This window comes from Rhinolophus sinicus, linkage group LG16, assembly GCF_036562045.2.
Source record: "Rhinolophus sinicus isolate RSC01 linkage group LG16, ASM3656204v1, whole genome shotgun sequence".
Lineage (NCBI taxonomy): Eukaryota > Metazoa > Chordata > Mammalia > Chiroptera > Rhinolophidae > Rhinolophus > Rhinolophus sinicus.
The window spans coordinates 9,470,425-9,495,410 of NC_133765.1; the positions used below are offsets into that span (position 1 = coordinate 9,470,425).

The 24,986-nt window shown below is 38.3% G+C and overlaps 1 protein-coding gene across 4 annotated transcripts in view; it reads left to right on the forward strand.

Moving 5' to 3' along the window:
- Positions 1-24,986, forward strand: part of ZBTB44 (zinc finger and BTB domain containing 44) — an 81,956-nt gene that overhangs the window by 23,577 nt on the left and 33,393 nt on the right. For all 4 annotated transcript variants that reach the window (XM_019713987.2, XM_019713989.2, XM_019713988.2 and 1 more), the window contains exon 2: positions 23,323-24,396. In XM_019713987.2, coding sequence (XP_019569546.1) covers positions 23,379-24,396 — 1,018 coding nt within the window. In that variant the 5' untranslated portion in view covers positions 23,323-23,378. The remainder of the gene's footprint in view (positions 1-23,322; positions 24,397-24,986) is intronic.

Here is a 24,986-nt window from a genome sequence, read left to right on the forward strand (position 1 = left end):
AACAGCTGACTTCCTATTAGAAATAGGGGAGGCCAGAAAGCAGTGGGATAACATATTCAATGTGCTCAAAGAAAAACTGTCAAGCAAGAATCCTTTCTTTCTAAAATGAAAGCAAAATACTTTCCCAGATAAAAAATGAATTTCTTGCTATCAGACCCACCTTACAAGAAATACTAAAAGAAGTTTTTAAGTCTGAAAGCAGATGACTCCCAGATGGTAATTCAAATGTACACATACAAAAAAGAACACTGGTATAGGTAAATATGTAATTGTGCAAAATAATAGAAATTAATATTTCCGCCTTTCTCCTCCTCACTGATTTTATAAAATGTGTGTATTTTAATGTGGAGCCTATAATATACAGACATGTAATGGATGTATAATATGCCAATCACACCACAAACACGGTAGGTAGGAGCAAAGCTGTATTGGGCTACATGAGTTATTACTGATGGTAAAGTAATAATTATAACAATGTGTTACTGTGTTTTTAACAATATACACAGTATGTATATACTAAAAAGGGGGAAGGACTAGAGCTATATAGGAGTCATGTTCCCATATATCACTAATGTTAAGCTAGTAAAAATCAGAAGCTGATTGTGATAAGTTAAGATTTATATGGTAAACTCGTGAGCAACCATTGAAAATATGACTCAAAAATTGGAAAAATTGTTAAAGAAATTAAAATGATATATATATATTAGAAAGTGTTCACTGGATGGATTCAAGATGGCAGCATAGGAAGATTCCGAACTCACCTCCTCCCATGGAAATACCTAATAGAGAGCTACATATGAATCAGCTTACTCTGAAACAAACCTGAAAACTAGCTGAACAGCTTCCACAACAAAAAATGAAAGGACCACATTGAGACTAGTAAGAGAGGCAGAGACATAGTCTCGCAAAAATACCCCCATCACCTACAGTTGGGAGGGAATCTCAAAAATACAGAGCTTCTCCCTAAGGAGTGAGGGATTTATGTCCTGCATTAGGCACCCCAATTCTTGGAACCTGCACCAGAGATATGAGCCCACAAAACACCTGGCTTTGAAAACCAACAAAGCTTACATCCAGGATACCCAAAAGCCTATGAGGAATGGAAAGTCTGCTCTTAAAGGGCTCATGCTCAGATTCATTTATCCCACAACCCAGGACAAAAGCAAAAGTTTGAAAGCATCTAGCCCATACATGAAGGAGATTCATTAGCTAATCTTAAAGCGTCTGCTGAAGGCATGGGAGTATGTTGGGTCTTTCTCCAGGGATGGAGATGATGGTGGGCACCATTTTTGTGCTTTCACTCCACCTTGTTACCGTGTTTCTCCGAAATTAAGACCTAGCCAGACAATCAGCTCTAATGCATCTTTTGGAGCAAAAATTAATATAAGATCCGGTATTATATTGTATTATATTATACTGCATATCACATCATATATCATATATCATTTCCTGGTCTTATAGTATAATAAGACCGGGTCTTATATTAATTTTTGCTCCAAAAGACTCATTAGAGCTAATTGTCCGGCTAGGTCTTATTTTCGGGGAAACATGGTAGCACTGACACTGATAGGTGCCATTTTGAACATCTTCTACCTTACTAGGGCCAGCAGGCTTGCCCTGGCTTTGGGCTCCCCATTGAGCCCACTGAAGTTAGTGGGTGTACACAGTCCAAACAGGATGCCCCTTGAGCACTTGGCTCTGGTGGCCAGGAGGACCTCAGTGCTGGACTCCAACATAACTGAAACAATCAGAGAGACAAGAGACCACCATAGGGTACAGCACAGACAGCAGACTGAAACACAGCCCCAGTCTACCTGTGAAAAAAAGCCTATTGTTTTGGAGCTTCAGCCTGAAGGCAGGTTTCAGGGCCACCACACATCTAAGGCTACCGAGGACCTTTCAGGGAATGTAGGCCAAAGGGCATCATCTTTGCATTCTCCCTTGGCCATACAACTTGCTGGAACCTCCTAGAAAGGAGATTATACACTTGTCTGGATCCCCCATTTTTGTAACTGTCCCAAGGAAACACCTTCAGATATACTGGCCTAGAGATCAGCATGGATTATGACTGCAGACCCAGAGGACTGTGTAAGTTTGCATACTTTAAAAGATGCTGCCTGAGGATTTGGCTTCCATTCAGCCTCAGTCTAATTGCTGAGAGCGATCCCTCCCTTTGAAACACTGACAGCTTGGCACAACATCAACAACTGGGACCTATCAAGGATAAATCAGGCTACTTAGACAATCAGAAAGGTTCTAGAACCAGACTAGAGCTAGGGCAAGGTTGAACAACAAGATTCATTGCTTACACAAGGCCACTTCTTTGAGAGGCAGCTGTCTCACCAAATACATAGAAGCAAACACAGGGAGATAAGTATAATGATGAAACAAAGGGATGTGTTCCAAATAAAAGAAGATAAAATCCCCCCAAAAAACCTTAATGAAACGGAGATAAGTAATTTACCTGATAAAGAGTTCAAAGTAACAGTCATAAAGATGCTCACTGAACTCAGTAGAATGGATGAACTAAGTGAGAACTTCAACAAAGAGAGAAAATATAAGAAATTATTAGATAGAAGCCACAGAGTTGAAGACTACAATAACTGAACTAAAAATACACTACAGTAGCAGACGAGATGAAGTACCAGAACGGATCAGTGACCTGGAAGAGAGGGTAGTGGAACTCACCCAAACAGAGCAGCAAAAAGAAAAAAAACAATGCTAAAAAAGTGAAAATAGATTAAGGGACCTATGGGACAAACAGTAAACAGAATAATATTCTTATTACAGGGATCTCAGGAAAAGAGAGAGAGAAGGGCAGAAAACCTATTTGAAGAAATAATGGCTGAAAACTTCCCTAACCTGCACCTAACCAGGTCCAGGAAGTACAGAGATTTCCAAATAAGATGAACCCAAAGAGATCCACACCAAAACAGATTATAATTAAAATGTCAAAAGTTAAAGAATCTTAAAAGTAGCAAGAGAAAAACAACTTATTACATACAAGGGACCCGCCCCCATAAGACAATAAGCTGATTTTTCAGCAGAAATTTTTCAGTCCAGAAGGGTGTAGCATGATTTAATCAAAGTACTGAAAGATGAAAGCTTACAAGCAAGAATACTCTACCCAGTAAGGTTATCATTCAGAATTGAGGAGAGATAGTTTTTCAGATAAGCAAAAGCTAAAGGAGTTCATCATCGTTAAACCGGCCTTATAGGAAATGTTAAAGGGACTTCATTAAGCTGAAAAGAAAAGGCACTAACTAGTAACAAGAAAACATGAAAGTAAAAAGCTCACTGGTGAAGGCAAAAAATAGTAAAGGTAGTGGATTTGCCATCTATAAAACTACTGTGGAGGTTAAAAGATAAAAGTACAGTCATGCACCGCTTAATAACAGGAATAAGTTGAGAAATGATCATTAGGCAATTTTGTCATTGGGCAAACATCACAGAGTATACGTTTGCAAACCTGGATGGTATAGCCTGCTACTGTAATTGTATGTGCTATACTTTTATATGACTGGTAGTACAGTAGGTTTGTTTACACCAGCATCACCACAAACGTGAGTAATGTGTTGCACTACAATGTTATGATGGCTGCAATGTCACTAGGCAATAGGAAATTTTCAGCTGCATTATAATCGTATGAAGAAACTACCATTGTCTCTGAGGTCCATCATTGATAGAAATTTCATTAAGTGTCACATACGGTAATAAAATTATAATTAGTTAAGGCATACACAAGATGGTGTAAAATATGACATTTAAAACATAAGGAAGTAAAAATAATAGTTTTTAGAATGCATTCAAACTTAAATTATCAACTTAAAAAGACTGATGTATGTTTTTTGTGTATGTATGTGTGTATATACAGACACATATATTTGTATGTGTATCTATATATATATATATATCTGTTATATGTGAACCTCATGGAAACTACAAAGCCAAAAGAGCATAAACATAACACTAAAGAAAGTCATCAAACCATGAGGGCAGATAGCAAGAGAAGTAAGGAACAAAGAGAAACTACAAAAATAGCCAGAAAAATAGTTAACATAGTGTCAAGTTAATACCTATCAGTAGTTACGTAAATGTGTATAGACTGAATTATCCAATTAAAAGACTTACAGTAGATAAATAGATTAAAAAAGAAAGAAGATCCATCTATGTGTTGCCTACAAGAGATTCACTTTAGATCTAAGGATACACACAGAGTGAAAGTGAAGGGATGCAAAAAGATAATCCAAACAAATGGAAATGGAAAATAGTAGGTGTAGCTATACTTATATCAAACAAACTAGTCTTTAAAAAAAACTAATAAAAGACAAAGGACATTACGTAATGATAAAAAGGGGTCCAACAACAGGGTATAACATTTGTAAATGTCTGTGTTCCCAACTAGGAACACCTAAATATAGTATAAAGCCAACATTAACAAACCTAAAGAGAGAAATAGCACAAAGATAGTAGGAGACTTTAATACCCCACTTACATTAATGAATAGATCGTGCAAACAGAAAATCGGTAAGGAAACATTGGCCTTACATGACACATTTGACCATATGGACTTAATAGTTATATAGAGAAGAACATTTCATTTAAAAAACAACACATAGATCATTTTCCAGGATAGATCACATGTTAGGCCACAAAACAAATATTAATAAATTTAAGAAGATTGACATAGTATCAAGCATCTTTTCTGACCATAATAGTATGAAACTAGAAATCAATTACAAGAAGAAAACGTGGAGATTAAACAACATACTCCTGAACAACCAATGGATCAGCCACAAAATCAAAGGAGAAAGCAGAAAATACCTTGAGACAAATGAAAATGGACATACAACATTCCAAGATCTATGGGATGCAGCAATAGCAGTTCTATGAAGGAAGTTCATAACGACACAGACCTACTTCAAGAAACAAGAAAAATCTCAGTCTAACTTTACACCTAATGGAACTGTCAAAAGAAGGACAAACGAAGCCCAAAGTTAGTAGAAGGAAGGAAATAATAAAGATCAGAGCAAAAATAAGTGGAGGACAGAAAAACAATAGAAAAGATAAATGAAACTTAGAGCTCATTCTTTGAAAACATAAGCAAAGTTGACAAACCTTTAGACTCACCAAGAAGAAAGAGGATTAAAAAAATAAAATCATATAAGAAGTTACAACTGATTCCACAGAAATACAAAGAATTATAAGAGGCCTCTGAACAACAAAACACCACAAATTGGACAACCTAGAAATGAATAGATTCCTAGAAACATACCATCTCCCCAGATTGAATCATGATGAAATAGAAAATCTGAGTAGTAATCATACTAGGGAAGAGATTGAATCAGTAATCAAAAAACTCCCAACAAACTAAAAGTCCAGAACCAGATGGCTCCACTAGCAAATTATACCAAACATACCTGTCCATCTCACATTCTTCTAAAGAATTGCAGAAAAGGGAGAACTTCCAAGCTCATTTTACAAGACCAGCATTAGCCTAATACCAGACCTTGACAGGGACACCACAAAAAGAAAAAAAAGAAAAGAAAGAAACTTATAGGCCAATATCCCTGATGAACATTGATGCAAAAATCTTCAATAAAATATTAGCAAATTGAATCCAATAATATTAAAAGGATTATATACCATGATCAAGTGGGATTTATTCCAGTAATGAAAGGATGATTCAGTGTCTACAAATCAATCAATGTGATACACCACGTTAACAATGAAGGATATAATCATATGATTGTCCAATAGATACAGAAAAAGCAATTGACAAAATTCAACATTCATTTATGATAAATACTCTCAAGAAAATGGATATAGAGGGAATGTACCTCTACATAATAAAGGCCATATATGACAAACCCACAGGTAACACCATACTCTGTGAAAAGCTGAACGTTTTTCCTTTAAGATCAGGAACAAAAAAATAATGCCCACTACTTTTACTCAACATAGTATTGGTTAGTTCTACTCATAGCAGTTAAGCAAGAAAAATAAATAAAAAGGATCCAAATTGGAAAGGAAGTGGTGAAACTAACTATTTACAGATGACACGATTCTAGATACAGAAACCCCTAAAGACTCCAACAATAAATTGTTAGAACTAATGAATGAGTTTAGTCAAGTTGCGGGATACAAAAGTCAATATACAGAAATTTGTTGTGTTTCTATACAGTAATTTTGAACTATCAGAAATAAATTAAGAAAATTGCATCAAAAAAGAATAAAATACCTAGGAATAAATTTAACTAAGGAGGTCAAAGACCTGTACGCTGAAAACTGTAACACATTGATAAAAGAAATTGAAGACACAAATGGAAGGATACCTGTGTTTGTGGATTGGAAGAATCAATACCATTAAAATGTCTATATTCCAAAGCAATCTATAGATTCAATGTGATCTCTATCAAAATTCCCATTGCATTTCTCACAGAACTAGAACAGTAATCCTGAAATTTGTATGGAACCACAAAAGACCATGAATAGGCAAAATAATCTGGAAAAGAAGAACAAAGTTGGAGGTATCATGCTCCCTGATTTTACTGTACTACAAAGCTATAGCAATCAGAAACGTGTGGTACTTGCACAAAAATAGACATACAGATCAATGGAACAGAATAGAGAACCAGAAATACACTTAACGCATATGTGGTCAATTAACTTACAACAAAGAATATACAGTGGGGAAAGGATAACCTCTTCAATAAATAGTGTTGGGAAAAATGGACAATTACATGGAAAAGAATTAACCTAGAGCTCTGTCTTACACCATACACAAAAATTAACTGAAAATTGATTAAAGACTTGAATGTAAGACCTGAAACCATAAAACTCCTAGAAGAAAACATAGGCAGTAATCTCTCTCACATCCATCTAAGTGTTGCATTTTGGATATGACTCCAAAAGCAAAGGCAACAAAAGGAAAAATAAACATGTGGGACTACAACAAACTGAAAATCTGCATAGCAAACTAAAAATATTCTGCATAGCAAAGTAAGTCATCAACAGAAATGAAAAAGCAACCTGAATGGTGGAAAATATTTGCAAATCATTGTCCAGTAAGAGTTTAATAACCAAAACATTTAAAGAACTCAATGGCAAAAACACATACTTCTAAATAACCAATGGGTCAAAGAAGAAATCAGAAAACATTCTGAGGTGGTTGAAAATGAAGATACAATATCCCAAAACTTGAATGCCATGACAATCTGTAGACATGTTTGTTGTGGGGACTATGCGCCAACCACAAGAAACATTTCACGGACAAGCGAAATTGGTATTCAAGAACAAGGCTCTTGGCTTCATGTTGCAGATGGCTGAGTAGGAAGATCCCAAGCTCACCTCCTCTCATTGACACCAAAACTACAACTACACATGGAACAGCTACCGTGTTTCCCTGAAAATAAGACCTAGCCGGACCATCAGCTCTAATGCGTCTTTTGGAGCAAAAATTAATATAAGACCTGGTATTATATTATACTATATTATATACCTGGTCTTATTTTGATTTAATTTAAAATTCTGTTTAATTAAAATAAGACTGGGTCTTATATTAATTTTTGCTCCAAAAGATGCATTGGAGCTGCTGGTCCGGCTAGGTTTTATTTTCAGGGAAACACGGTATCTCTGAGAATAACCTGAAGACTTGCGGAACAGATTTTCTACAACTAAGGATATAAAGAAAACCACTTGAGCCAGGTAGGAGGGGCAGAGACTCAATCTAGTCATGATGCACCGTACTTCCCACTTCCCATGCAGTGACCCACCAGTGAGAGAGATTTCACAACCTTGGAGGTCCCCCCCCAAAGAGTGAGGGACCCAAGCCCCAGCCTGGGGGACCTGCAGCAAGAATGGGAGCTACATAACATCTGGCTTGAGGTTTGCATCTGAGAGAGCCAAAGGGCTGTAGAAAACCAAAGTTGGGCTCTTTCCAAGTCCCAGTACAGAGGCAGCAGTTTGAAAAGCCCCTGGCTTATACGTGAATGTGATACATTAACTAATTTTAGGGTGTGTGTTGGAAAGGCAGGGTTCGGTTGGAACTTACTCCAAGGACAGTACTTTTGGGTGCCCTTTTTGTTTTTTGTTTCTGTTTCTTCTCCTTCCACCTATCTGGTCTGACACTGGTAGGTACTATTTCTGACACTCTTCATTAACCTTGGTAACACTGTTAACCCCACAGTGGCATTTTCCTGAGGACCCATCCTGGCTGGGACCCTTCCAAAGTGGCTCCTGTTCTGCCACATCTGGTGGGTACCCTCAGCCGGTACTGGTGCCCCCCCAAAGCAGCCCCTGCCTCACCACAACCAGTAGCAGCCTCAGTCAGCACCAGTGCACAGCATTGTCTCTGCTACAGTTGAGTCTCGGCCTCATAGCCAGCCATACCAGAGGCCTGCCCTGCACACCAGCATGCCAGCAGCAGTTGAAGTCAAACCAACCAGCCAGTGGGGGCCACCCTGTACACCAGTGTTTGCACACCAGTGTTCCCACAACAGTTGTTTCCAGACCTCACAGCCAGCCAGGCCAGGGACCAGCCTTGCCTGCCAGTGTGTCTGTAGCAGTCCAGCCACAACAAGAGGCCATACAAGTCCACACAGGGAACAAACACCTCTGAAGCACTTCATTCTGGTGACCACTGGGCCCCACAGGACACCTTTTACATAATGCCACTTTTTCAAGGCCAGGAGACATAACTGATCTACCTAATACATAGCAACAAACAGGTAAAATGAGGAGACAAAAGAATATGTTATAAAAAACAAACAAACAAAAAGACAAAACCCCTGAAAAAGAACTAACCAAAACAGAGGTAAGCTGTCTGCTAGATAAAGAGTTCAAAGTAATAGTCATAAAGGTGTTCATCAAACTCTGTAGAACAGTGGGTCAATTTAGTGAGAACTTCAACAAAGACATCAATAATATATAAAAAAGAACCAATCAGAACTGAAGAATGTAACAACTGAAGTGACTAATACACTAGAGGGAATCAGTAGGTCAGATGATGCAGAAGAATGGACCAGGAATCGAGAAGACAAGATAGTGGAAATCACCCAATTGAAAGAGCAAAATGAAAACAATTAAAAACAGTGAGGATTAGGGGGCCTGCCTGGTGGCTCAGGCAGTTAGAGCTCCATGCTCCTAACTGTGAAGGCTGCCGGTTCGATTCCCACATGGGCCAGTGGGCTCTCAACCACAAGGTTGCCAGTTCAATTCCTCAAGTCCTGCAAGGGATGGTGGGCAGCGCCCCCTGCAACTAAAATTGAACATGGCACCTTGAGCTGAGCTGCCGTTGAGCTCCCCGATGGCTCAGTTGGTTGGAGCACAGGCTCTCAACCACAAGGTTGCCAGTTTGCTTCCTCGAGTCCCACAAGGGATGGTGGGCAGCGCCCCCTGCAACTAAGATTGAACATGGTACCTTGAGCTGAGCTGCCACTGAACTCCCACGAGGGATGGTGGACTATGCTCCCTGCAACTAGCAGTGGCAACTGGACCTGGAGTTGAGCTGCACCCTCCACAACTAAGACTGAAAGGACAACTTGAAGCTGAACAGCACCTTCCACAACTAAGATTGAAAGGACAACAACTTGACTTGGAAAAAAGTCCTGGAAGTACACACTGTTCCCCAATAAAGTCCTGTTCCCCTTCCCCAATAAAATCTTTAAAAAAAAAAAAAAAAAAAATGAGGATAACATAAGGAACCTCTAGGATAACATCAAGCATCATAGAGATCACAGAAGGAGAAGAAAGAGAGAACGGGACAAAATACCTATTTGAAGAAATAATGGCTGACAACTTCCCTAACCTGGCAGAGGAAACCGACATCCAAGTCCAGGAAGCACAAAGAGTCCCAAACAAGATGAACCCAAAAAGATGCACACCAAGACACGTCACAATTAAAATGTCAAACGTTAAAAAAGATAAGGCGAGAATCTTAAAGACAGCAAGAGAAAAACAACTAGCTAAGTACAAGGGAATGCCTATAAGGCTATCAGCTGATTTTTCAGCAGAAACTCTGCAGGCCAGATGGGAGTGGTATGATATATTCAACACGACAAAAGGGAAAAGCCTACAACCAAGAAAACTGCTTGTCAAGGTTATCATTCAGAATTGAAGGAGAGAGTTTCCCAGACAAGCAAACCCTAAAAGAGTCCATTACCACTAACCTGGCATTACAGTAAATGTTCAAGGGAATCTTTAAGTGGAAAAGAAAAGGCCAAAATTAGAAATAAGAAAATATGTGAAAACAAAAAAGTCACTACTAAAGGCAAAAATATAGTAAAGTTAGTAGACCAACCACTTATAAAGTCAGTATGAAGACAAAAATGGCAGTAAGTACATACATATCAATAATTACTCTAAATGTCTGGATTGAATGCTCCATTCAAAAGACATAGGTTGGCTGAATGGATTAAAAAACAAGACCCACATATATGCTACCTACAAGAGACTCACTTCAGATCTAAAGACACATATACTGAATTTGTACCAACTAGACAGTTGACCAAGTTTACTATTTGCAAGTGCTGGGAAAGCGGCGTGAAAAAGACTGCTCGAACTTTTCGCCAACAATCATGACAGTGCACCAGCTCAATGAATGTCAGAGCCCGTAAATCTTTACGAATAAATATTTTCAGATTTTGGGGGTAGATACCCCAGGAGAGAGATTGCTGGGTCATATGGTAATTCTATTCTTAATTTTTTGGGGAACTTCCACACTGCCTTCCATAACGGCTGCACCAATCTGCATTCTCACCAACAGTGTATGAGGGTTCCTTTTTCTCCACAGCCTCTCCAACATTTGTTACTATTTGTCTTGTTGATGATAGCCATTCTGACTGGGGTGAGGTGATATCTCATTGTGGTTTTTATTTGCATTTCTCTGACGATTAGTGATGTTGAGCATTTTTTCATATGTCTATTTGCCATTTGTATGTCCTCTTTCGAGAAACATCTCTTCAGGTCGTCAGCCCATTTTTCAATTGGGTTGTTTGTTTTTTTGTTGAGTTGCATGAGTTCCTTGTATATTTTGGATATTAGCCCATTATTGGAGGCACTGTTTGCAAAAATCTTCTCCCATTCAGTCTGTTGCCTCTTTATTTTGTCGATGGTTACTTTTGCTGTGCAGAAGCTTTTCAGTTTCATATAGTCCCATTCGTTTATTTCAGCTTGGTTAAGTTTATTCCTAGGTATTTTATTCTTTTTGTTGCAATTGTGAAAGGAATTGTGCTTTTTTAAATTTCTTTTTCTGAGATTTCATTGTTTGTATACAGGAATGCAATGGATTTTTGTACATTGATTTTATAGTCGGCAGCTTTACTGTATTTGTTTATTGATTTTGACAGCTTTTTGGTGGAGTCTTTAGGGTTTTCTATTTATAGCATCATGGCATGTGCAAAAAGTGACAATTTAACTTCATTCCCAATTTGGATGCCTTTTCTTTCTTGATTGCTTTGGCTAGGACTTCCAATACTGTGTTGAAAAGCAGAGGTGATAGGAGACAGCCCTGTCGTGTTCCTGAACATAGAGCAAAGGACTTCAGTGTTTCACCATTAATTATGATAGTAGCTGAGGGTTTGTCATATATGGACTTTATTATGTTAGGCATTTTCCTTCTATACCCATTTTATTAAGTGTTTTAATCATAAATGGATGGTCGTATCTTGTCAAACACTTTTTCTGCATCTATTGATATAATCATGATTTTTGTCCTTTATTTTGTTTATGTGATGTATCACATTGATGGATTTGCGGATGTTGAACCATCCTTGTGCCCCGGCGATGAATCTCACTTGGTCGTGATGAATAATCTTTTTAATGCATTGTTGTATTCGAGTTGCTAGAATTTTGTTTACGATTTTTGCATCCGTAGTCATCAGAGATTTGGTCTGCAGTTTTCTTTTTTTGTGTTGTCCTTACCAGGTTTTGGTATCAGGGTAATGTTGGCCTCATAAAATGAGTTAGGGAGTACTGTTTGTTCTCCAATTTTTTGGGAGAGTTTGAGCAGGACTGGTATTAGATCCTCTTTGAAGGTTTGGTAGAATTCACTAGTGAAGCCATCTGGTCCCGGACTTCTGCTTTTGGGAAGGTTTTGGATGACTGATTCAATTTCGTTACTGGTGATCAGTCTGTTTAAATTTTCCAGTTCTTCATGGTTCAGCCTCGGAAGGCTATATGTTTCTAAGAACTTGTCCATTTCTTCTAGGTTATTGAATTTGGTGGCATATAGTCCTTCATAGTATTCTTGGATGAGCCTTTGTATTTCTTTGTCATCCGTGATAACTTCCCCTTTTCCACTTCTGATTTTGTTTATTACTGTCTGTCTCTTTTTATCTTAGTGAGTCTAGCCAAGGGTTTGTCAATTTTGTTAATCTTTTCAAAGAACCAGCTCTTTGTCACATTAATTTTTTCTATTGTCTTTTTGTTCTCTATTTCATTTAGTTGTGCTCTGATTTTTGTTATTTCCTTTCTTCTGCTGATGTTGGGTTTCATTTATTCTTCTTTTTCTAGTTCTTTAAGGTGTAACATGCGGTTATTTATTTGGGATTTTTCTTGTTTCTTGAGATAGGCGTGTAATGATGTAAATTTCCCTCTTAAAACTGTTCTCGCTGCATCCCAAAATTTTTGGTAGGATGTGTTTTCATTGTCATTTGTTTCTATGTACCTTTTGATCTCTCCTCTAATTTCTTCTTTGTCCCGGTCATTCTTTAAAAGTATGTTGTTTAATCTCCATGTATTTGTGTTTTTTCCTGCTTTCTTTTTGCAGTTGATATCCAATTTCAAAGCCTTGTGATCAGAGAATATGCTTAGTATGATTTCAATCTTCTTAAATTTGCTGAGGCTGATTTTATGTCCCAATATATGGTCTATCCTTGAGAATGTTCCATGTACACTAGAAAAGAATGTATAGTCTGATGTTTTAGGATGAAGTGCTCTATAAATGTCAATTATGTCCATTTCATCTAATGTGTCATTTAGGGCTGCTATTTCGTTATTTATTTTCTGTTTGGATGATCTATCCATAGCTGTCAATGATGTATTTAAGTCCCCTAGTATAATTGTGTTTTGGTCAATTTCTCCCTTTAGTTCTGTTAGTAGTTGCTTGGTATATTTCGGTGCTCCTGATTGGGGGCATAAATATTGATGACTGTTATGTCTTCTTGTTGTATAGTCCCTTTACCATTATGAAATATCCATCTTTGTCTCTTGTTACCATTTTCACCCTGAAGTCTGTTTCATCTAATATCAGTATGACTACACCTGATTTTCTCTGGATACCATTTGCTTGGAATGTCAATTTCCACTCTTTCACTTTGATTCTATTCTTGTCCTCGTAGCTGAGATGTGTTTCTTGGAGACAGCAGATGGTTAGGATTAGTTTTTTGATCCAATCTGCGACTCTGGGCTTTTTTATTGGTGAGATCATCCATTTACATTTAGGGTGATTATTGATATATGAGTATTTCCTGTCATTCTATATTCAGTTTTCTGGTAAGGCTATGTCTCCATTGTTTCTTTGCCTTTTTGTTTTTGTCTATTATTTCTGTGGGGTCGTATCCTATGATAATTCCATCTGTTTCTTCTTTTATTACAGTATATATTTCAGTTCTGGATTTAATTTTTTTGATTAGTTACCCTTAAGTTTATCTAAAAGAAAGTTTGATATTTACAGTATTCCATTTTCTTCAGCATGCTTACTTTCTCCATTCCCATATTCCAGTTCAGGCCTTTACTCTTCCCCTTTTTATGTTTTGGTTGCCACAGATTGTCCCTGTTGATGGTGGTCGAATAGCCTACTTTAGTATTTCTTGTAGCCTCCTTTAGTATTTTGTGTATTAGAAAATTCCCTCAGCTTCTGAATGTCTGGAAAGGTCTTTATTCCTCCTTCATATCTAAAGGATATCTGTGCTGGATATATTATTCTTGGCTTATAATTTCTTTCTGTCAATAGTTTGAATATTTGGTTCCACTCCCTCCTGGCTTGTAGAGTTTCTGCTGAAAAATCTGATGATAATCTAATGGGCTTTCCTTTGTAGGTTGCTGTCTTCTTTTCCCTGGCTGCCTTGAGGGTTCTTTCTTTTCCATTGATTTTAGACAGCTTCAATACAGTGTGCTTTGAAGAAGGCCTGTTGGGGTTGAGGTAATTAGGTGGTCTATTTGCTTCTTGGATTCGAGGATCCAGTTGTGTCCACAAGTTTGGGAAGTTCTCATCGACAATTTGTTTGAATATATTCTCTGTTCCCTTCTCTCTTTCTTCTCCTACTGGTATGCCCATTATTCTTATATTGCTCTTTCTGATGGAGTCAGAAAGTTCTTGTAGAGTTCTTTCATTTCTTTTAAAGTCTCAAGTCTCTTTCTTCTTCTATCTGTGTAATTTACAGGTTTCTATCTTTGATGTCACTGATTCTTTCCTCCATCTGGTCAACTCTACTATCTAAACTGGCTATTTCATTCTTAATTTCTTCTATTGAGTTCTTAATCTCCAGAAATTCTATTTGGTTCTTTTTTAAAATTTCAATCTCTGTCGTGAAATGCTCATGTTGTTCTTTGATTGTATTTCTGAGTTCATTAAACTGCCTTTCTGTGTTTTCTTGCATCTTGTTGAGTTTTTTCAGAACTGCAATCTTGAATTCTCTGTCATTTAAGTCACATATTTCCATATCTTAAAGTTCCTTTTCTGGAGACTTTACTTTTTTTCTGTCTTGTTGCCTTGGTTATTCATGGCAATTACTGATTTATTATTTCTCTTCCTAGACATCTACAGGAGTGGCTTCTGCAACAGGTTGATAGGAAGAGGTCTTTCTTTTGTTTTCCAGTACTTGTTGGTAGAATGTTTTATTTTCTCTCCGACTGCAGCCCTTTTTTCTCTCTCACATGGTAGTGCTATGTTTTCTCTGCACTCTTCCAGCTTCTCACACAATGGGGGATTCCCTGGGAGATAGGCTTCTCCTCTTTTAATAGTTTGCCTGCGTCACAGGACACGGTATCCATGTGGGTATGCGGAGAGCTTTTGATGTTCCAAAGCTCTTCCTGCACCAGATTCAGAGCCTGTATGTTTCAGCAGTTCTGTTTACTCCTGCAGGGATCCGCCCAGATAGGTGGGGTCAGGGGCGGGGTGTGAGAGGTGGCCCAGAGCAATGGCGGCGACCACCACCACAGCCGGTCCTGCTTCCACAGCTCCCTCCCGTTTGCCGGAACTAGTTGGGCTGTGAATCTGTGTCTGCGGTCCACAGTTCTCAGAACAGCAAATATTCTGTTCTTTTGATCTAACACTGCTGCTGTTCCGCTTCTAGCACTGGGCAGGTGGGGGCGGTGCGAGCTCTGGGAGTGTAGGGAGGGGGTGGCTAGTCTCAGTGCCTAAGGTTTCTGTTCTTTGCTCGGCAGTGAGGGCTTAAACCACCGTTTTCAGCCTTCTTTCCTCAGTCTTTTCTCCGAGGTCTCTGCCGTGAGCGTTGGGTTCAGCCATGTTATATGCTGTCCCCTCAGCCCTGTGGAGCCCTGGCGGAGCCCTAGCAGTCCGAGCTCTTCCCTCTCCCGCAGCTGCGGTAATTCCGGGATGCAGCGAGCTCGGAGCACTGAGCTGGGTCTGCGTCCTGCGCCCGCGCAGCTCCGTCTCCACACTTCTCCCTTTCCTCCTTCCCCCGCTCGTGCGATTCACCCACCTGTAGGTGAAATCAGTAGTGGGCCTCTTCGTCTCGCCTGTCTGCTGTGCAGGGCGTCCTTTGTGGAGTTATTGTTGTTCGATTAGTTGTAAATTCAAGGGGAGATTTACAGAGGCTCACCTCTCACTGCCATTTTGATGACGTCTCCTGGTTAGCTTTTTGTTCCCTCACATGAGAGACTGCATGTGAGGTAATAGTTATCTTAGGGTCAAGAAAATTCTCTTTCGTCTCATCCTCAGCAGGAGAGAGATGAGACAATGTTGCTTTCTGTCTGTTTTGCTCACATCAGCAGATGAGGTAGAGAAGTAACTAAGTTATATCAGAACGATGTGGCAGGCATGTTGCCAGGCTTTGGAAGGCCTTGGGTTGGTGGTCCCAGGCGAGAACAGCAGGTGTTGCTTGTCCGAATAAACTGGCCCTTCAGTCAGATAAGCAATATTTTTGTCACAGTAACTGCTGAACCCTCCTGGAACTGGCCATTCCCTGAGGGGCAGGAAGAAATAAGGAGCTTGGCTTGGCTCCAAGGACATCTGAAATAATATATAAGACAGACCTCAGTTGGCAGTGTAAATTCGTCATTTGTCATTGGTGATTCTTCATCAGTCTAACATTTTGGAAACTCGTATACAACATGCAGCTTAGAACATCAGGAGACACCCTGACTTCCAGCCGCAGACCTGGTGAGGTCTGGCTGGTTCCCGACCTCTCCAGTGTTGTTCCCCATGGTTGGCCTTCTTGAGAACTTGTTAGCATTTTGGAAACTTGTATGCAGCTTGCAGCCTCAGGAGGCACTTCAGTTTTCCAGCTGCAGACCTGGCATGATTCTGATTTCTTACCTTTCCACTGTTGTTTCCCCAGTTTGGTGAGCTTTTGGTGTCTACTGTAATAGTTGCTATCCTATAAAATTTATTACTGCTTTTAGGTACTCCTTATCAATGTTAGTTTTGTATTTAGCCGACTGATTCTTGATCATTAATAAACATATGTTGGAATCTCTTAAACTTGTATGTATGTATACTCCTTTGACATGACATTATCAATGTATATAGTTTAGTCTTAACTGCCTTTACTTTTTGTCATTAACACATTCTTTTAAGTAACTTTGTGTTTTGTTATTGTATATTGCTAAATTAATTAATTAATCCCTCTCTAGTGTGTGCTCCTCTTTCTGTTCCCCACTCGTCATTATAGGTGGACACCAGGTTAATGTAGATTCTGGTTTGGTGCTAGTGCTGAGCCTGGAGCTAGCTACTCAGCAAAAGTCCCAGAGCACATTGAGCCCAGCTGCCCCCTGCCTGGGATCTACCAACCCCCAGAGTTGTCTAAGAAAGTGTGCGGCACAGGTGGCGTTGGCTGCTGGCTGAAAATGTGCCTCTGGTGTTCCACAAGTTGGGTGGGGCAGCATCCCAGGGATTCACCAGGGTGGAATGAGCAGAGCTCACCAAGCCAGTCAGATTCAGATTTGGCCTGTGTGGGAATGTTCAACACAGGAAAGATGGCACCCACCTGCTGGTTGCATAAGAGGAAGATTCTATACAGAGATAATGGTGACTGTCCCTTTAGTCTTTGCCCTGAAGCCACACAACTCAGTCTCTCCCTATGTCTCTGACTCCTCCCAGCTGTCCCTCCACCTTCCACCAGAGTCCAGGGTGAGTGCCTGCAAGTGAGTGAGTCTCTGGACAGTCTGTGCAGAGGACATCTGGGTTTTCTGCAGCCTTCCATCTCACTTGGATGGTCAAAATCTCCACTTTTTTTCCCAGCCAGATGTTGTATGGGTTGGCTCCTCTTCCCAGCACCAGTACTCTGAACTGGAGGCCCCGATTTGGCCTGAGGGTCCCTCACTCCTCCAGGGGGCCCTCTACAGCTGAGATATCCCTCCCGATTCTCAACCGCCACACACAGGTGTGGTGCTGTCTCTACCCATCCTACCAGTCTTGACCTGGCTTCTTTATATCCTTAGTTATAGGACTTCTGTTCAACTAATTTTCAGATTGTTCTCCAAGTTGATAGTCTATAATTTGGTTGTAATTTTAACGTGATCACAGGAGCAGGCAAGCACAGAGTTTGTCTACTCTACTATCTTGGATCATCTTCTCCACAGTATAGCTTTTGCATACTGTTGGGAAATCATAAGTACTCTTCATTGTCTTGGCCAGAGAGTAAAGCAGACTCGTACCCCTCCGATTTTTCTAAAGTGTCACACATTTTGCATAGACCTGAGACAGAGCATCATCCTCTTTCCCTAGCTGAGGAGTAGAAGGGTGTGGGATAGGGTTTGGAACTCACAACCTAGTGATCACTCTCCACAAAAATTCTTTTCTAATATTTAACTCTGAACGTTGAAAGTAGGTGTTACTCAAGGTTGAAAAATAGTATTCCACCAACTCCTTGCATAATTGGCCTTGCATCTCACTTTGTTATTTGGGGCCTCCACCCAAACCAAGATTGAAATGGTTTCAATTTAACACCCTGTTGCACATATTCTCCTGATATGCTGTTTAATTTCTTGCCTTTACACTGTTGTTCATACATATGGTTGCTAGATTAAGACTATGTCGCATACTCTGAAGGCATGTTTCCTCCCGGCACCACACGATCCTAGTCAAAATAAGCACTCTCGATGGCCAGGCTTTTAAAGAAGAAGCCAATTTACTGGAGGGTAGCAAATGAACAAAAAACTTTATACAGCCCTCCCATTTTATACCTCTTCATCTCATTCCTATGAGAGAGAAATCGGCAAATATGTTAAATGATGGTTTGCTTAGACCAATCCTTTGTGTAAGTGTCTCATTTTGTTACTTGTCTTTGGAAAAGTATATGGAACAAGTTTATATTTGAACTGTTAACTTTGATTATGGTCAGCATAATTATTTCAGTGACCTTACCTGGCTTTCTTTGCACAGGGTTTTAATGGCTTTCATCCTATAGTGTTAGTCAGACAGGGAAGTGTCCCAGATTGATCATTTTGTCCTCCCATATTAGAATATTCAGTGGCCTTTTTATGTTTATTCAGCAGAAGATTTGTAGGGTTCTTTTTTTTCCTTTTCTGCTTCACATATACATTTACCTACATAGAACATCTGAAGGAATGTTTATGTAATGGATTGTCTGATGTTTGAACTGACATTGCCCTCTGCATGCTCACGTTTAGAATATCTTACAGTGCCCGTTTACAAGTTGCCAGTACAGTGCACACATTGCACAGGGAGGCACATCAGGATGGAGCACCCACCAAGATTGTGTGTGATCCCATGATAGCCTGGAACTACCCTCTATGATGCCTTTTCCACCTTGCAGATTGAAAATTAAGTATTCCATAGTATTCCATTTTCTATTTTCAATATCACTGCAGCACACCTCTTATAGTCTTAGGCACTTACATCTTCTTCATAGGGCTGTCAACTTACTGAGGTCAAGGACAACATTTTATTAGTACTTGTGTTCCTCCTTTCACATAACAAAGTGCGTCCTATTTAGTAATTATTATGCTAAGTTTGGGATAACACAAACAAAATCATTGATATGGTTTGACTGTCAGAATACCTAATTTAGTCTTACTAATATTTTTGTTCAGACCAAGGAGGTAAAAATACTAAAGTGTGCTCAATTATAATCCTACTGTACATATCATATTGTGTGGAACCAGTCTTAAAGGAGTATTGGGAAGTGGAGATTGCTTACAGCAGAGCAATCTGGATAGCAAGGGTCTGAATCAGATTTTAAGGAGCACCAAAAGGGACTAGGGGCATTTAGTTTAAAGAAGAGAAACTTCAGGAAAGAGTGAAGTCTGATTGCCATCTTCAATTTTTAAAAGTCTTTTCAAGGGGAAAGGAAAGGAAGACCGACTGTGTATGGCTTTTAGAGTTTGAAACAAAAATACTTGAAACCCCATGGTTTTGCAGCAGTGTGCTGTTTTGTTTTTGTTTATTTAAGGGAAAAAAAAGTTTATTTAATGTGCAAAAAGCGAAAAACACCCATTCTACTACCAATGGTTCCCTTGGGTCTGATGAAAGCTACTGTATATACCTGGAGACATTATTCCATATACAGCTTCAGAAGGATCATGGCTTCCTTAGGGAATCCATGAATCTCTAGTTAGACCTCATATTCCCTTGCTCTGTGGCTCTGTGTGTGTGTATACAAATACATATATATATTTCACAAAAATGGTGTTATAGTCAATATTCTTTGGTTACATTCTTCACTAAATATATACCATATTTTGTTATATATAATGCGCACTTTTTTGCCCAAATTTGTGAGGGAAAAATAAGGATGTGTGCATTATACATGGTTAGTACTAATTCCATATCTATATAGATGGTTTTAATTCTTTTACTTATGCTTATGCACTAAAAGTGTAACTCTATAACGATATCTGTATGCAAAATAATACTCTGGAATATTATCGGTTTTGTTGAACTTATGACAAACTTGCAATGAGGAAGAGTTCTTGGCCTTCTATAATGCATAAATATCAAATTTGTTACTGGTACATAAAACTTCTGGTACATTGTATCTGTTCTTGTGTTTTATACTTTGTTACATAAAATTTCTTGTACCATAATATGTTAAAAAATAGATGCTAAAATTCCTTTATAAGACAAAAAACAAGTACCTACATGTAAAATAAAAATTTGAGTTAAATTAAAACAAAAGATTTGTTTCCCTGAGAGTCTGGGCCAAAAACATGGGTACACATTGTATTTTTACACACAAGCGCATTATACATGGTAAAATAATGGTAATAATAATAATTACCACTATTGAGTATTCAGTGTATGTCAGTAATTGTGCATTCGTTTAATACACACAATCAAAGATTTTTCTAGGTTCATTAAATATTCATCTTTAACATAACTTTTAATTTGTTGTTATATTTTTGAGGCATTTGGTATCTTTTTTATCTAAAGATAATTTTTTACAAACAGTATTTCCCCAGATTTGCTTTGTTTTGCATTTATTTCAGACTAACTAGTTAAGAAAGTTATTTGTCTTAGGTGAAATAATTGATGTACGTTCCGGTTGCATTGGAAAAGTACTGTGACCTGAGAGTCAGAAGACTCAGATCCAGCTTTGGTTGTCATTTATTTGTTAGTCACTTACCTTTTCTGAGCATTAGTTTTCTTTATCAAAGGGCTTAATATAAGCTTCCCTGACTTTACATAGCGGGTATAAAGAGAGGTTAGAGGGAAAGTATATTAAAACAAGCATTATTAGATTTGCCAATTTAAAAGTATTTGAGAATGTCAATTCTTGATATTTTTAGTAAATAAATGTAAAATCTGATAGTAGCAAATCAACGGCCTTTTTTTTTCTCTCTTTTTTCTTTTTTTTGTTTTTTTGGAAAATCTAATCAGATGATTGATTACTAACCATTTCTTAAGTTTACTTCCAGAAAAGTTGTTTTCTTATATTAGTAATATAAACAACAATAATAACTGCTTTTATTTGGTGAGCATTCATAAAGTGTGAAATACTGTGCTAAAGCATTTACTACATATATTGTTTCATTTAGTCCTTATAACAACCATGGAGGAATTGTTGAGGAAAGATCCAGACCTGTCACATTCTAAAACCTGGACTCTTAACCACTTATATTTACTCACTTTATATCCTGAAAGAGACAGTATGTGGCATTGAGGTTAAGAACATAGGTTCTGGAGCCAGCCTGCCTCGATGTGAACCCTGGGTCTGCTACTTAGTAAGTTTTTTACTTCAGCAAGGTTGTTAAACCCTTTCCTGTCAAACAGATAATAATGCATGTATTGATAGAGACACGACAATAAAATGATCAAATGTGAAGCATTTAAATAGTGTCTGGCACGTAGAAAAAACTCTGTAATTGTCATAATTTACAAACTTATTATTTAAAACTATGTAGCTGATTAGACAGTTTGGGAGCCTGGGAATTCTTTTTATATTTTCTTTTTTTTTTCTTTAATGTAAATGTTTCCATGAAAAGATGGTTTTATTTTTTTATTAAATTTATTGGGGTAACTTTGGTTAATAACATTACATAAATTTCAGATGTACATTATAATTCGAAATCTGTATACTCTATTGTGTGCTTACCATCCAAAGTCTAGTCTCCTTCTGTCACCATATATTTGATCCCCTTTACCCTGTTCACTTTCCCTGACCGCCCTTGCCCTTTAATAACCACCATTCTGTTGTCTGTGTCTATGAGTTTGTTTTTGTTTGTTCGTTTGCTGCTTTTTGTTTTATATCCCACATATGAGTGAAATCATATGGTTCTTGTCCTTTTCCAGCTGACTTACTTCACTTAGCATTATACTTTCAGGATCTATCCATGTTATGAATGGCAATATTTCATCTTTCTTAGGGCTGAGTACTATTCCATTGAAGTATGTTTACTTCATCTTTATCCAGTCATCTGTCTGTGGACACTTAGGTTGTTTCCATTTCATGGCTGGTATAAATCATACATAAGGGTACATATATCTTTACAAGTAAGTGTTTTCAAACTTTTCAGGTAAATACACAGAAGAGGGATTGCTGGCTCATATGGTAGTTGTGTTTTTATTTTTTTTGAGGCGCCTCCATACACCAATTTACATTACCATCAGCAGCGTATGAGGGTTCCCGTTTCTCCACATTCTCTCCAACACGTATTATGTCTTATTGATAATAGCTACTCTAACAGGTGTGAGGTGCTGTCTCATTGTGGGTTTGATTTGCATTTCCCTAATAAGTAGTGATGTTGAACATCTTTTCATATGTCTGTTGTCCATCTGTATGTCTTCCTTGGAAAAATATCTAGTCAGGTCCTCTGCCCATTTTTTTTTTTTTTTTTTTTTAATTAAATTTATTGGGGTGACAATTGTTAGTAAAATTACATAGATTTCAGGTGTACAATTCTGTATTACATCATCTATAAATCCCATTGTGTGTTCATCACCCAGAGTCACTTCTTCCATCACCATATATTCGATCCCCCTTACCCTCACCTCCACCCCCACCCCCCTTACCCTCTGGCAACCACTAAACTATTGTCCGTGTCTATGAGTCAGATGGTTTGGTTTTGTTGTTGTTGTTGAGTAGTATGGATTCTTTATGTAGTATTTTGGATATCAGCCTCTTACTGGACGTTTCATTTGCAAATATCTTTTCTCATTTGGTTGGTTGCCTTTTTGTTTTGTTGATGGTTTCTTTTGCTGTACAGAAGCTTTTTAGTTTCATATAGTCCCATTCATTTATTTTTGCTTTTGTTTCCTTTGTCTTTGGAGTCAAGTTCACAAAAACATTTCTGAAACCAGTGTCCATAAACTTAGTGGGATGTTTTCTTTTACGTATTTTATTGTTTCAGGTCCTACATTCAAATCTTTAATTCATTTTGAGTTAATTTTTTGTGTACAGTGTAAGATAGTAGTCTAGTTTCATTCTCTTGCATATGGCTGTACAGTTTTCCCAACACCATTTATTGAAGAGACTTTCCTTTCTGCATTGCGTATTCTTGGCTCCTTTGTCAGAAATTAGTTGCCCATATGTGTGTGTGGGAATGTACTTTAATATGTTCCCTACCTTGAACTTTCTCTCTCACAGCCATATTTCAGCTTTTTGATTTAGCACACTGGCCACATAAAACTATCTAAATCACCTATTTCAACTAATGCTTATTTTGTATATTTTTTAGGTCATTTCTGATTCATTTGCATCTTTGAAGAGCATCTGTAGAAGAGGAAGGAAAAGATGGGTGTGAAAACATTTACTCATAGCTCCTCTTCCCACAGCCAGGAAATGCTTGGAAAGCTAAATATGCTGCGAAATGATGGACATTTTTGTGATATCACTATTCGTGTCCAGGACAAAATCTTCCGGGCACATAAGGTGGTACTAGCAGCTTGCAGTGATTTTTTTCGCACCAAACTTGTAGGCCAAGCAGAGGATGAGAACAAGAATGTGTTGGATTTGCATCATGTTACAGTGACTGGCTTTATACCCCTTTTAGAATACGCTTACACAGCCACTCTGTCAATTAACACAGAAAATATCATTGATGTTCTAGCTGCAGCCAGCTATATGCAAATGTTTAGTGTTGCTAGCACCTGCTCAGAATTCATGAAATCGAGCATTTTATGGAATACACCCAACAGCCAACCGGAAAAGGGTCTAGATGCTGGACAAGAAAATAACTCTAACTGCAATTTTACTTCTCGAGATGGAAGCATTTCTCCAGTGTCTTCAGAGTGCAGTGTGGTAGAAAGAACCATTCCTGTCTGCCGAGAATCCCGGAGAAAGCGCAAAAGCTACATTGTTATGTCTCCTGAAAGTCCTGTAAAATGTAGCACACAAACAAGTTCTCCCCAGGTATTGAATTCTTCAGCTTCCTACTCAGAAAATAGAAATCAACCAGTTGACTCTTCTTTAGCTTTTCCCTGGACTTTTCCTTTTGGAATTGATCGAAGGATTCAGCCTGATAAGGTTAAGCAGGCAGAAAATGCCCGGACTTTAGAATTACCTGGCCCATCTGAGGCAGGTAGAAGAATGGCTGATTTTGTGACTTGTGAGAGCACAAAAACTACCTTGCCTCTGGGTACCGAAGAAGATGTCCGGGTCAAAGTGGAAAGACTAAGTGATGAGGAGGTCCATGAGGAAGTATCCCAGCCTGTCAGTGCATCTCAGAGCTCACTGAGTGATCAGCAGACGGTGCCAGGAAGTGAACAAGTCCAAGAGGACCCGCTGATTAGTCCACAGTCTTCCTCTATAGGTATAATGTCTTCTGTGTTTTTCATGGTGCTATAAAGTCAGTTCAAGAGTTTTTAAGTACTTACTTGATAAAAGGTATTTTGCTGGGTCCTATAAGAAATATTAGGAAGAATAAAACATGATAACTGGATTTTCAAAGATGCTACTAGTACTATAATTTTTTTTAACAAGTTATGCATTGGGATAGAAAGAAAATAGTTGAACATTATCTAATGGGACACAGGCAGATATAGATGAATGAATTGTGAATTACTTTTAATGCAAAAAATACCAGTTTAAAAAATCCAGTTAGTGTTTTATTCTTCATTAAAATTATATATTGAACACTTAACATGTGCCAAACATTGGGAATACATGATAAAAAAGAGATAGTTGCTGCATCTGAGGAGTTACCGTGTTTCCCTGAAAATAAGACTAGCCAGACAATCAGCTCTAATGCGTCTTTTGGAGCAAAAATTAATATAAGACCTGGTCTTATTTTACTATAATGACATAATGTCACATTACATCACAACACAACATAACACCGGGTCTTATATTAATTTTATTTTTTTAATCAGGGTTTTGTTTATTTTTAAATTGTTTTTTTGT